At 48.6% G+C, this 12092-nt stretch overlaps 1 protein-coding gene across 2 annotated transcripts; it reads left to right on the top strand.

Moving 5' to 3' along the window:
* The first annotated feature begins 3295 nt into the window (after window positions 1-3295).
* Window positions 3296-11515, top strand: LOC139790580 (olfactory receptor 14A16-like). Of its 2 annotated transcripts, XM_071732449.1 has the most exons (2): window positions 3296-3316; window positions 10586-11515. In XM_071732449.1, the coding sequence occupies exon 2, from the start codon at window positions 10586-10588 to the stop codon at window positions 11513-11515; it is 930 nt and encodes a 309-aa protein (XP_071588550.1). In that variant the 5' UTR covers window positions 3296-3316. The 2 variants fall into 2 exon arrangements, with proteins under 2 accessions (XP_071588550.1, XP_071588549.1); XM_071732448.1 differs by lacking the exon at window positions 3296-3316 and having other exon boundaries at window positions 10438-11515.
* Window positions 11516-12092: the final 577 nt, after the last annotated feature.

Genomic DNA, 12092 nt, shown 5'->3' with positions numbered 1-12092 from the left:
ACTGGTGTGTACTGGCCTGTACTGGTTTAACTGGCCTATAGTGGTGTATAGTACTTATACTGGTTTATACTCATCTGTACTCGTTTGTACTGGTCTGTACCGGTTTACACTGGTCTGTAGTGGTTATACCCTTTATACTGGTCTGTATTGGTCTATACTGGTTTATACTGGTTATATTGGTTTATACTGGTCTATACTGGTCTACTGGTTAACAGTGGTCTGTACTGGTTTGTACCGGTCTGTACTGGTTTATATTGGTTTTACTGGTTATACTGGTATATACTGGTTATACTGCTCTATACTGGTTTATACTGCTCTATACTGGTATATACTCGTTAAACTGGTCTATACTAGTCTATACTGGTTTATACTGGTCTATACCGGTTTACTGCTTTATACAGGTATATACTGGTTTATCCTGGTCTATAAAGGTCTGTACTGGTTTATACTGGTCTTTACTAGTTTATACTGGTTTATAAAGGTTTATACTGATCTATACTGGTTATATTGGTCGATAGTGGTTTATAGTGGTTTATACTTGTTTATACTGGTCTATAATGGTCTGTCCTGTTTATACTGGTTTATACTGGTCTATACTGCTTATACTGGTTTATATTGGTATGTACTAGTTTATACTGTTTGATACTGGTCTATATTGGTTTATACTGGTTTATACAGTTTTATACTGGTCGATACTGGTTATACTGCTTTATCCTGGTATATACTGTTTTATACTGGTCTAAAAAGTTCTGTAGTGGTTTATACTGCTTATACTGGTTTATACTGGTCTATACTGGTTTATACTGGTTTATACTGGTCTGTACTGGTTATACTGGTCGATACTGGTTTATACTGGTTATACTGGTCTGTACTGGTTATACTGGTCTGTACTGGATTATCGTGGTTTTACTGGGAATAGTGGTCTGTAGTGGTTATACTGGTTTTTACTGGTCAATACTGGTTATACTGGTTTATACTGGTCTATAAAGGTCTGTACAGGTTTATACTGGTCTATACAGGTCTATAGTGGTTTACACTGGTTTATACTAATTGTACTAGTTATATTGTTTAAACTGGTCTATACTGGTCTATAGTGGTTTATACTGGTTATACTGGTCTATACTGCTTTATACTGCTTTATAAAGGTTTATACTGGTCTATACTGGTTATACTGGTTTATACTGGTTTATACTGATCCACAATGGTCCATATTGGTCTATACTGTATTTAAGATATTTGTTATTTTATACTGTATATTACAATATTAGATATATTTTCTAATAAATATTAATATAATAATATTATCATAAATATTAATAGATTTATGATGCTATATATAATAATAAATATTTAATATATAATGTATAATATTATCAATATTATCAAGCAACTCTCAGCAAGACAAGAGGGCACGGTCTTAAGTTGTGCCAGGGGAGGTTTAGGTTGGATATTAGACAAAATTTCTTAACGAAGAAGGTAATCAGACATTGGAATGGGCTGCCCAGGGAAGGGGTGGATTCTCCATCCCTGGAGATATTAAAAAAAGAGCCTGGATGTGGCACTGAGTGCCATGGGCTGGGAACCACGGGGGGAGTGGATCAAGGGTTGGACTTGATGAGCTCTGAGGGCCCTTCCAACCCAGCCAATTATATGATTCTATATGATTCACCCTCCTTTTGTTGCTAATGTGTTCACAGAAACATTGATTATGTTCTTCAATGGCAGCAGCCTGATCAATTTCACACTGTTTGGCCATTGTAATATTTTCCCTCTGTAGCCTCCTGACATCTTTTAAGTCTCCCTGAGTGTCTTGCTCCTTTTTCCAAAGGCCACAAACTCTCCTTTTCTAGATGAGTTTTTACCAGATCTCTCTATTCAGCCAGGCTGGGCATCTTTCCCCACCAGTTCATCTTACAGCACATGGGGCCATCTGATCCTTCACCTTTAAGAGTCTTTTCTTGAGCAATGTCCAAACTTCCTGAAATCCATTACCCTTCAGGACTGCCTCCCAAGGGATTCTCTCACCCAGGCTCTGAAAGAGGCCAAAATTTGCCTGCCAAACCTCCAAGGTGACAGTTCTGCTGACCCTCCTCCTTACTTCTCCAGGGATCAGTTCTTCTGACCAAGGCTGGATTTACAGGAGACCAGGCTTCCTAACAAGGGATGGGAAGAGCTTGTCCCACAGAGGTGAAAGGGGCTTAGGACAGGACATATCAGGGCTAATTAGCAGAGCTTTACACTAGGTATGAAGGGGGCCAGGGGTGAAAGTGGGGTCACTGGAGAGGAGCCTGAATGTGACACACCAGTACCTGGGGGAGAAGGGTGTGCAAGCAAGGGCTCACAGTTCTGGGGGAAGTGAGGTTTGAAGATGAACAATAAAAACTGTAGGAAAAATGCACAACACATCCCAACAACCCCAAGAAGGGTCAAGGAGTAAACCAAGTGCAGAGCCTCAACAGAACCTTCTGCCTGGTGGTGCTGATACAGTGACCATTTCTAAAGTCACCTTTCCAGACACAGACTGTCCAGACAAAGGCCATTACCATTCCTCTCCAATTGTCCCCTTCTCCTACTCTTTATTCATCCAGGTGCCTATCACCTGGACTGCTGCATTGAGTAGGAATGGTGGGGATGGGAGGTGAGAAGTTGTCCACACAGTGTCACACCACAGGGAACTTCTTTCACCTTTTATGTAAACCGAAAATTGTGAGATGATCTGTTAAAATATTAAATGAGAACACAACAAAAAACCAAAAAAAACCCCCAGAATCAGTTTTCATTAATCACAGTATGAAATGTTCCTCCTTAAGTGCAGTGGGAAAACCTCTCCAATTAGCTGTACAAGTCTTGAAGATGTGAAGAATATCCCATGGAGAGCCATGGCCCTTTAGTGCTCTCTGTATTTCACTGAGCCCCAGGGTGTGCTTGGTGCTGAGTCCACGATCCTCAGGTGCTGAGAGATGAATGAACAAACAGCTCCAGAAGTCAGAATGGAACCTGAAAGTACCTTGAAGCATTGATTGGCCCCACTAGAGGACCATTGCTGCCAGAGCCTCCCCATGGCCTTGTTAGAGCAGATCACTGGAGGCCATGATTGCAGGGAGGCAAAGATTCTGTATAGGTGGCTCTGAAAGCAAGGATTTTTCATTATTTATTTATTAATGCAGCATTGAGGACAAACTCTGACCTCCAGTCGATGAAAAGGCAGAGCCCATGGCTCACTTGTAGGTCAGGACTCTTCCTACAGACAGTACAGTATGAAAATGAGTAATGAAAATTCTGACATGTCTTGACCTCCCCAAGAAGGGGAAAGGAAGTCCAGAGCATCAGGACAAAATGACTCCCGGTACACCATGGTGGTTGAGGCAGCTGCCATGTCTGAGGTGACAAAGCCCTTGGTCCTGCTGGGCCTTTCAGCCTTCTAAAGCCCTTGGCCACCTCTCCTGCAGGCTGCCCTACACTGTCCATGCCTGCAGCTCCTTCTTTAAACTGCTTGAAAAAGGCTTTAAACTGAAGGACAAAGTGGGAAGGACCCAAGATGGCAATGATCACCCCACCATCACCACTACAACTGATCTGGGATTAAACCAGGCCTGCTGACCCCAGGAGCCCAGCCTGGACTTTCCCAGGGCTGCACTTGAGCCTTGGTGGTGAACATGAGAGTTACTGGGGATAAGGGGGGAGGAACATGGTACCATTTTTCTGTATATTTGTGTATATTTAGTAATTTTTCATTTTATCATTACTGTTTCATTAAAGCTGTGTAGTTTAGTTTCCAACCAAGAAGTCTGTCTCCCTTATTCTCTCTCCTTTCTTTATCAGGGTGGGGAGGGGCATTTATACAGAACTTCTGTCATTTGGTTAATTGCCAGCCCAGCCTTAAACCCTGACAGATTTTTTGGCAACCAATGTGGGGCTTACGCTAATTAGCTCGAGTCCAGTCCCAATTTCAACTCATTTATATGAAAAGTTTGAATTTTGAGTTCAGTGGGAGGATACCCAGAGGGCTCCGCTGAGTAATAATCAAACTATTTTCTTTGGAAATTTTACAGGGTTGGAAATTAAACCAATCATGCTGTACCTTTGGTACTCAGAGTATGTGATCTGGGGCTTTCTATCTGGGATTAGTGTTGCCCTGTGGTTCATTCCTGGTAAGAGCTGCTTAAGAACCATAGTTGTGATATGGTGTGGAACATGCTACAATGGTTTTTCACACAACTAAGAGGTACACATGGGATGCATATTTCCTGCCCATTGGAAATACCCCTATAAAGAGGAAATAGACTGCCCACAGGTCAAAGCAGCCACACTTGGAAAAGCTCTCAGGTATCTGAAAGAATTGGCTGTATGAGATGTGATCTATACCATGATGAGACTGTAGATCCTTATCACATGCCATGCCCTAAGCCTGTGAGGCAAAGGTTTGTGCATGCTGCACCATCCCCATCTAACCATACACTATCAGTGATGTTATGGGTTCCTGGAGAAATGGAACCAGCTCTGGGTGATGGGATTAAAACAGCAGGAGAATATGAAGATGCTGTCATGGCTCCTCATTGGGCCTGGGTCTCAGCTGTAAAGGGAACAGCTGAGAAACTGCACCTACCCCATCACAAAGCCCTGGGGGTGCTGTTGAGAGCCCAAGCCTGGAACTGTCTGGGACCATGTCACAGAACCATAGAATCATGGGATGGGTTGGGTTGGAAGGGTTCAAGATCATCTTGTTCCAACCCCCTGCATGCATGGGTAGGGACACCTCCCACCCAACTGAAGCCAACCCTGTCCCCATGGAACTCACTAGAAATCTAGACACAAAGAGACAAAAGCCCTCTCACCTTCCTGCCCCTTGCCCCAGCCATGCTCACGTTGCTCAAATGTGACTTTTTTCTAAAATTTTATGTATTTCAGTTAATAACTGATGTCAACCTGCTACAGAGTGCTCCTCCATGGGCTGCAGATCCACATCTGCCCCTCCGTGCTCCTCCATGGGCTGCAGGGGACAGCTGCCCTCTCCCCACAGCCTGCAGGGGAACTTCTGGTCTGGCCCTTCCTTCAGTCACTGACCTTGGTGTCTTGTGGAGGGCTGGCAGCAGGCTTCCACCTCCTTCTCCATGGACATCTTGGGCATTTTCTGCCACAGGCATTCCATGGTCACCCAGGGCAGCTGCTGACTCCTGAGGGAGGTGCTCTCCCAGATATGGGCACCCCAGGTCTCCACACCCCTTATATACCCCCAGGGTCACCATGGAGACCCCCATGACAATGGTGTCCAGGCACCAGACCCTGCATCACAAAGCCCTGGTGGTGGCTGTGGAGACTCCCAGGTCTGGAACTGGCTGGGACTGTGTCACAGAACAATGGAATCATGGAATGGGTTGGGTTGGAAGGGTTAAAGATCATCTAGTTCTAACCGAACCCCTTCCATGATTCCATGATTCCACTCAGCTGAAGCCAACCCTGCCCCTGTCCCCATGGAACTCACTTCTTAATCCCATCCACAGCATCAGCCTCAGTCAGACAGCTGAGTATCAGCCAGCTGCGTGCCCAGGTGGTCACCAACATCCTGGCTTGTATCAGGAATAGCATGGCAAGGAGGACTTTGAATCACTGATGGCACTGTGACCCTCATCATCTCGTGAACTTCCCACCCACCACATCACCCACCTCTTCAATCCAGACATCACCAGTCTGGCTACAACAGGACAATGGTAGAGCATGGCAAAGGGCTTGCTAAAGGCCAGCTGCACCCCATGCCTTTCTGTCCCCTGCCCACTCTGCTTCAGCAATCCCCTCTTTGTCCTTCACCTGCCTGGAGCAGGATGGACCCCATCAGTCTCCCAGGGACTGAGGTCATAGAATCAGAGAATCCTGGAATGTTAGGGGTTGGAAGGGACCTCTAGAGATCATCCAGTCCAACCCCTCTGCCAAAGCAGGATCACCCAGGGCAGGCCACACAGGAACACAGTCAGGGATGTGTGGAAAGTCTCCAGAAAAGGAGACTCCACAACCTCTCTGGGCAGCCTGTTCCAGTGCTCCCACAACCTCACAGTCAAGAAGTTTCTCCTCATGTTGAAGTGGAACTGCCTATGTTCAAGCTTAAACCCTTTATTCCTTGTCCTATTAACGGGCACCACTGAAAAGAGATTGGCCTATTCCTTTTGACACCCACCCCTCAGGTATTTATAGGCATTCATTAAGCCTTCTTTTCTCAAGGCTAAACAGCCCAAATTCTCTCAGTCTTTCTTCATAGGAGAGATGTTCATGTTCCTTAATCATCCTCCTAACTTTCCCTTGGACTGTCTCCAGTAGATCCCTGCCTCTTGAACAACTGGATCCAGTATTTCAGGTGTGGTCTCATCAGGGCACAGTGGAGGGGTAGGAAAACCTCCCTAGATATGCTGGACACACTTTTCCTGATGCACCCCCAAGACACCATTGGCCCTCTTGGCCACAAGGGCCCATTGTTGAACCATGGAGAATTTACTGTCCACTGGGACTCCAGATTTTTCTCCATGGAGCTGTTTTCCAGCAGAATGTCCCCTAATCTGCACTGGTGGTTGGTGTTATTCCTACCCAGATGAAGAACACTAAACTTGCCCTTATTGAACTTGATCAAGTTCACCCTTGCCCAGCTCTCCAGCCTGTCCAGATCCCATGGAGAGCAGCACAGCCTTCTGGTGTCTCAGCCACCTCTCCCAACTTTGGATCATCAGGAAGTGACTGAAAGTACAGTCTATCCCCTCATCCAGGTCATTAATGAAGAGATTGACCAAAACTGGACCCAGTACTGATCCCTGAGGAACAACACAGGTCACAGGCCTCACTCTTGACTTCGTGCCACTCATCACAACCCTCTGAACTCTGTTGTTGAGCCAGTTACCTCACAGTCCAATCATCTCTCCCTCATTTCTTGAATTTTGTTATGAGGCTGTTATGGGAGACAGTGTCTAAAGCTTTACTGAAGTCAAGGTATATGACATCCACTGCTCTCCCTTCATCTGCCCATTTGGTCACCCCTTTGCAGAAGGATATCACGTTAGTCAAGCAAGATTTCTCCTTAGTAAATCAATGTTGGCTGCTCCTGAGAACCTTTTTGTGTTTGCACACTCAGAGTACTGAATATTCGGTAAGGCAGACTTCTCCTTTCCTACTCAGTACTGAGAGCTACATCTACCTCTGCAGAGACCTGGAATCCCCTCAGTTTCAACATGTTTTCTCCTTCCTCTCTTTCATCCTCCTGTGTGGTATTGACTGTAGCACAATGGACCTTCCAGTACCTCTGGGGCTCCTAGTGGAAGCTGAGGAGGGACTGCTTGCACGGGCCTGGACTGATAGGATGAAGGGCAATGGGTTTAAGTTAGAGAAGAGTGGATGTGGATTGGATGTTAGGAACAAGTTCTTTATCATAAGGGTACTGGATAAAATGGCACATGTTGGCCAGTAAGGTGGTTGAGGCCTCAAGCCTGGAGATTTTCAAGGTCAGGCTTGAGGAGGCTCTGAAAACCTGATCTAGCTGAGGCTGTCTCTGATTACTGCAGGGAATTGGAATGGATGATCATGAGAGGTCTCTTCCAAACAAAATATTTCAGTGATTCTGTGATTCTATGATTATATGATCTTCAGACACCTCAATAACCATGGAGAGTGTGCAGAGATATCCCAAGATGGGCTTTGGAGACAACAAGCTAATGCCCAGTCTACACAGGTTAATGGGTCAAGATCCAGAATGGCCCAAAGTGCAGCTGGGGATGCCTGGAGTGGAGAGCAGAAGAAAGAAATGTCACTGCAAGGGCCATGCTGGGGAACACCACGTCCCTAAGAAGGAGCCTGGATCAGCACAAGGCTCTGTGTGCCAAGGCAGAGGCAGGGAGGACACAGAGATGTCAGGAGAGGAAGGGGACAGCAAGGTGGGGCAGGCAGGTGAAGGAGCAGAGCCTGCAGGGCAAGAGGCACAGGGAATGGGACAGCCCAGGACAGACTGTGCTGGAGATGAGAGAAGGAAAAGCTGTGGAAAAGCTGGAGGCACACTTGGCAGAGCCAAGCTCTCCATGCCTTTGCTGCTGGCTCTTGTCTCTGTCCCTGATGGCCATGGGGAGACAAGTGGAGCTTCCAGCAGCACTGGGGCTCAGGGCTTCCTTGTCCATGTGCAGGAGGCTGGCTGGGAGGTGCCGGGCCATAGTCCTGCCCTTGGCATTGCCCATCTCCACATGCCAGTGCTGCCAGGAGAGCCCTGAGGGCTGAGGGAGGGACAGGATCTCCCTCCCTTGCCAGGGGTTGGGGCTCAGGGCTGGCACCTTTGGGGAATGGGCTCAGGGCTGGGCCCTTTGCAGTCCTGACACACAGCCAGGCTTCCTCAGCACCAGAGCCACCTGCACCTTCCTTTTCCCCACCTGCCATCACTGCCTCCTGCTTCCTGCTCCCCCCACACCCTGCAGGGGATGCTTCCTCAGGGCTGTCCCTCAGGGAGACCCAGGCACACGGCAAGAAACTTTGGAAACTTTGGACTCTGCCTTGGACTTGCTTGTTAAGAAAGAAGTTTCTACAGCTTCCTCTCCTTGCCCCTTGAGCAATTGTCATGGGCTCAGCATCAACCCCCCAGAGGGCTCCTGACAGCTGTGAGCTGGGCTCCTGGGGTGGAGGGAGCTGCTGGCAAGTCGGCAGTGCTGCAGAGAGACAGCTCTGGGCAGGAGCAGCTCCTCTGCAGAGCGCAGCAGGGCTGAGGGCACTGCCAGGGTATCTGGGGGAGATGAGCAAGGCAGAGAGAGCTTCAAGGGGGTGAAGATGGAGGGGGTGAGTGCCAGCTGAGTGGAGGAGAACCTTCCCAGCTTCTGCCTTGGTGAGTGTCTTGTGCACGGCAGTGAAACTGGTGCAGTTGCTGGAGGCATCTCCTAAAGCTGCAGAGCCAGAGCTGCTGGGAGCTGTAAGGGAAGAAGGAGCTGGAGGTGGAAGGGGAATTGTGAAGAGGAGGGAGGGGGTGTGTGCAGGCAGGGGTGCCCAGGGCTGTCCTTCAGAGCAGGGTCCTGCAGCCCAGGGGCTGTGTGCTGGGGCAGGGACTCTGCTGCCTGCCTGCCTGCCAGGGGCAGCTCTCAGCCTGCCCGGGGAGCTCCCTGGTGCTGGCAGAAGCTGTGTCTGGCAGGAGACTGGGAGCACAGGACAGGCTCCTGGTGCTGCTGAGAGAGGGATGAATTGCTCAGGGCTGCTCACAGCTCCAGCTGATGCCCAGAAGATTTCTGGGGGGACTTTTCAGGAGTCTCTCCAGGGCAGGCCTTTCCTGCTCCAGTCTGGGCTCTCCTCAGGCTCTGCTTCCACTTGTCTCTCCAGGGCATGGAAAGCTCTTTCTGCACTCTGCAGAAGGCACAGAGACCCCAGTTCTCCTCAGCACTTTTATAATCTGCTCCAGAGACCCTGCACACACAGGGATGCCCCTGGACAGGTCCTGCTGCTGCCAGGAGGGGTCTGCAGGGCAGAGCTGAGCACTCAGTGGGTGGGATGGGGGCTGTGAGCACTGACAGGGAGGAGAGCTGGGGACAGAGAAAGAGCTGCAGGCAGCAGAGATGGGCAGGGATGGAGAGAGAGCTGCTGCCTGGAAGATGATGGCAGGGGGCATTCCTGCACCTCCCAGCCATCCCCTGCAGAGCTGCTGCCCTCCCTAGAGCTAAACCCTGCTCTTTGTCACACAGCACAGTCCCCCAGCCCTTCAGATCATGGGCACTGAATTCTGAGGATCCCTCTCCCCCACCAGAGAGGAGAAATGCTGGAGTCTCAGCCTGTGTCTCCCTGTCCTGACCCTCTTGGCAGCAGAACTTTGGCACGTTCCCCTCTTGCCCCTGCTGCTGCTGCTGCCCTTGTTCTTCCCCTGGTTTTTGCTGGGCTGAGGTGTGAGGATTTGGGTGCAGCTCAGACACTTATACTGCAGGTCCTGTCCTTCTGCTGTGTCCATGGATGAAAGGCATCCAAACTACCTGAGATTTAGGGCTGTGGGGACTGCAGAGTGTGGGACTGGGGGTCAGCCCACCCTCCCGTGAGGATACCCCGTCTTTAGGGTCTTTGCCTCTTTGTGCAGCTGAGAGCAGGACTGATGGACAGAGCGGCTGTCCTCACTCTGCCCTAAGGGACAGTCCTTTTGCCTCTCAGCACGCTCAGGGTTTCACTTGCAGAGCAGCAGAAACACCAGGGGCTCCTGCATTATAATTTTCCTCATGTGTTTTTGAGAAACTATTCCAAAGCAAACCATGCTGTATACCATCACCTTTTCTCTGCAGTCTGGTGATGCATTGGGGTGACAATGATGTACAGATCTTGAATTTAAGACTGGATTTAATCTGAGATCCCCCCCTATTCTTTTTTACCAGCTGCTGTAGGGCAGCACAGACGCCTCCTCCTCCTTTTTGCAATTTCATCCATGACAAGCCAGGGTGTTTGAAAGGGGCGTTCCATAGGTGTTCATGACATGGGAGAAGCTGTTTGTGTTTCTCTAGCAGAAATTTTTAAATGTTTTTTGAATTAACACTGCCCTAACTTCTCCCTTTTTTTTTTTTTTTTTTTTTTTCTTTCACTAAAAGGTCTATATCTGTGGTGGCATAAGATGTCTAACAGCAGCTCCATCAGGCAGTTCCTCCTCCTGGCATTTGCAGACAGGCGGGAGCTGCAGCTCTTGCACTTCTGGCTCTTCCTGGGCATCTACCTGGCTGCCCTCCTGGGCAACGGCCTCATCATCACCACCATCGCCTGTGACCACCACCTCCACACCCCCATGTACTTCTTCCTCCTCAACCTCTCCCTCCTCGACCTGGGATCCATCTCCACCACTCTGCCCAAAGCCATGGCCAATTCACTCTGGGACAACACGGACATCTCCTACAAGGCATGTGCTGCACAGGTCTTTTTCTTTTTCTTCTTCATCACAGCAGAGTTTTATCTCCTGACGATCATGTCCTACGACCGCTCCGTGGCCATCTGCAAACCCCTGCACTACGGGACCCTCCTGGGCAGCAGAGCTTGTGTCCACATGGCAGCAGCTGCCTGGGGCACTGGGTTTCTCACTGCTCTGCTGCACACAGCCAATACATTTTCCCTGGCCCTCTGCCAGGGCAATGCCCTGGACCAGTTCTTCTGTGAAATCCCCCAGATCCTCAAGCTCTCCTGCTCACACTCCTACCTCAGGGAAATTTGGGTTGTGGTTATAGGTTGCTGTTTTGGATTTGGCTGTTTTGTTTTCATCGTGGTGTCCTATGTGGAGATCTTCAGGGCTGTGCTGAGGATCCCCTCTGAGCAGGGAAGGCACAAAGCCTTTTCCACGTGCCTCCCTCACCTGGCCGTGGTCTCCCTGTTCATCAGCACTGGCATCTTTGCCTACCTGAAGCCCCCCTCCATCTCCTCCCCATCCCTGGACCTGGTGGTGGCAGTTCTGTACTCGGTGGTTCCTCCAGCAGTGAACCCCCTCATCTACAGCATGAGGAACCAAGAGCTCAAGGGTGCTGTGAGGAAACTCAAAACAGGAATTTTTCTCAAGTAATAAAAAGCTCAATTTATCATGCATGTAATTGATAATGTGTCTCATAGCATTAATGATGTGTCTTACAACAGACTCAGCCTGCTTTATGGAGCTGCTGGTGGTGGAGGTGTTTTCTCTCTTTTACACATCGTAATGCTGTGCACAAATAAATCTCATTGTTCATACCATTTCCTGTATCTTCCTTTCTAGTGTTAAACAAAGCTTTTTGGAAAAATTTTCCTTCCTCATGCTTTTCCCTTATCTCTGAACAAATCACTCCAACCCTGTCTTGGCTCCATTTCCACTGTGTTCTATAAATCAGTGCCTCAGATCCCTGTGTCAGCCACTCCAGTTGTAACCCCTACATGCCCCTTCCACATAGTAACAGAACAATCCTTGACATCAAAGCCTATTAAGTCACAACTTCTATATTAAAATCACTTTTTCCCAATGTCTTTGTCACATGACAAAAATCAGGATGACTGGGTCAGAAGTCCATTTTAGTGTTCAAGAGATGTCAGATCATGGAACAGATCCTCCTGGAAGCCATATCAAAATGTATGGGGGAGAGGGAGGTGGTCTGAGGAAGCCAACGCTG

This window comes from Heliangelus exortis, assembly GCF_036169615.1.
Source record: "Heliangelus exortis chromosome W unlocalized genomic scaffold, bHelExo1.hap1 SUPER_W_unloc_2, whole genome shotgun sequence".
Taxonomy (NCBI): Eukaryota; Metazoa; Chordata; class Aves; order Apodiformes; family Trochilidae; genus Heliangelus; species Heliangelus exortis.
This window is presented reverse-complemented; position numbering and strand designations above follow the sequence as displayed.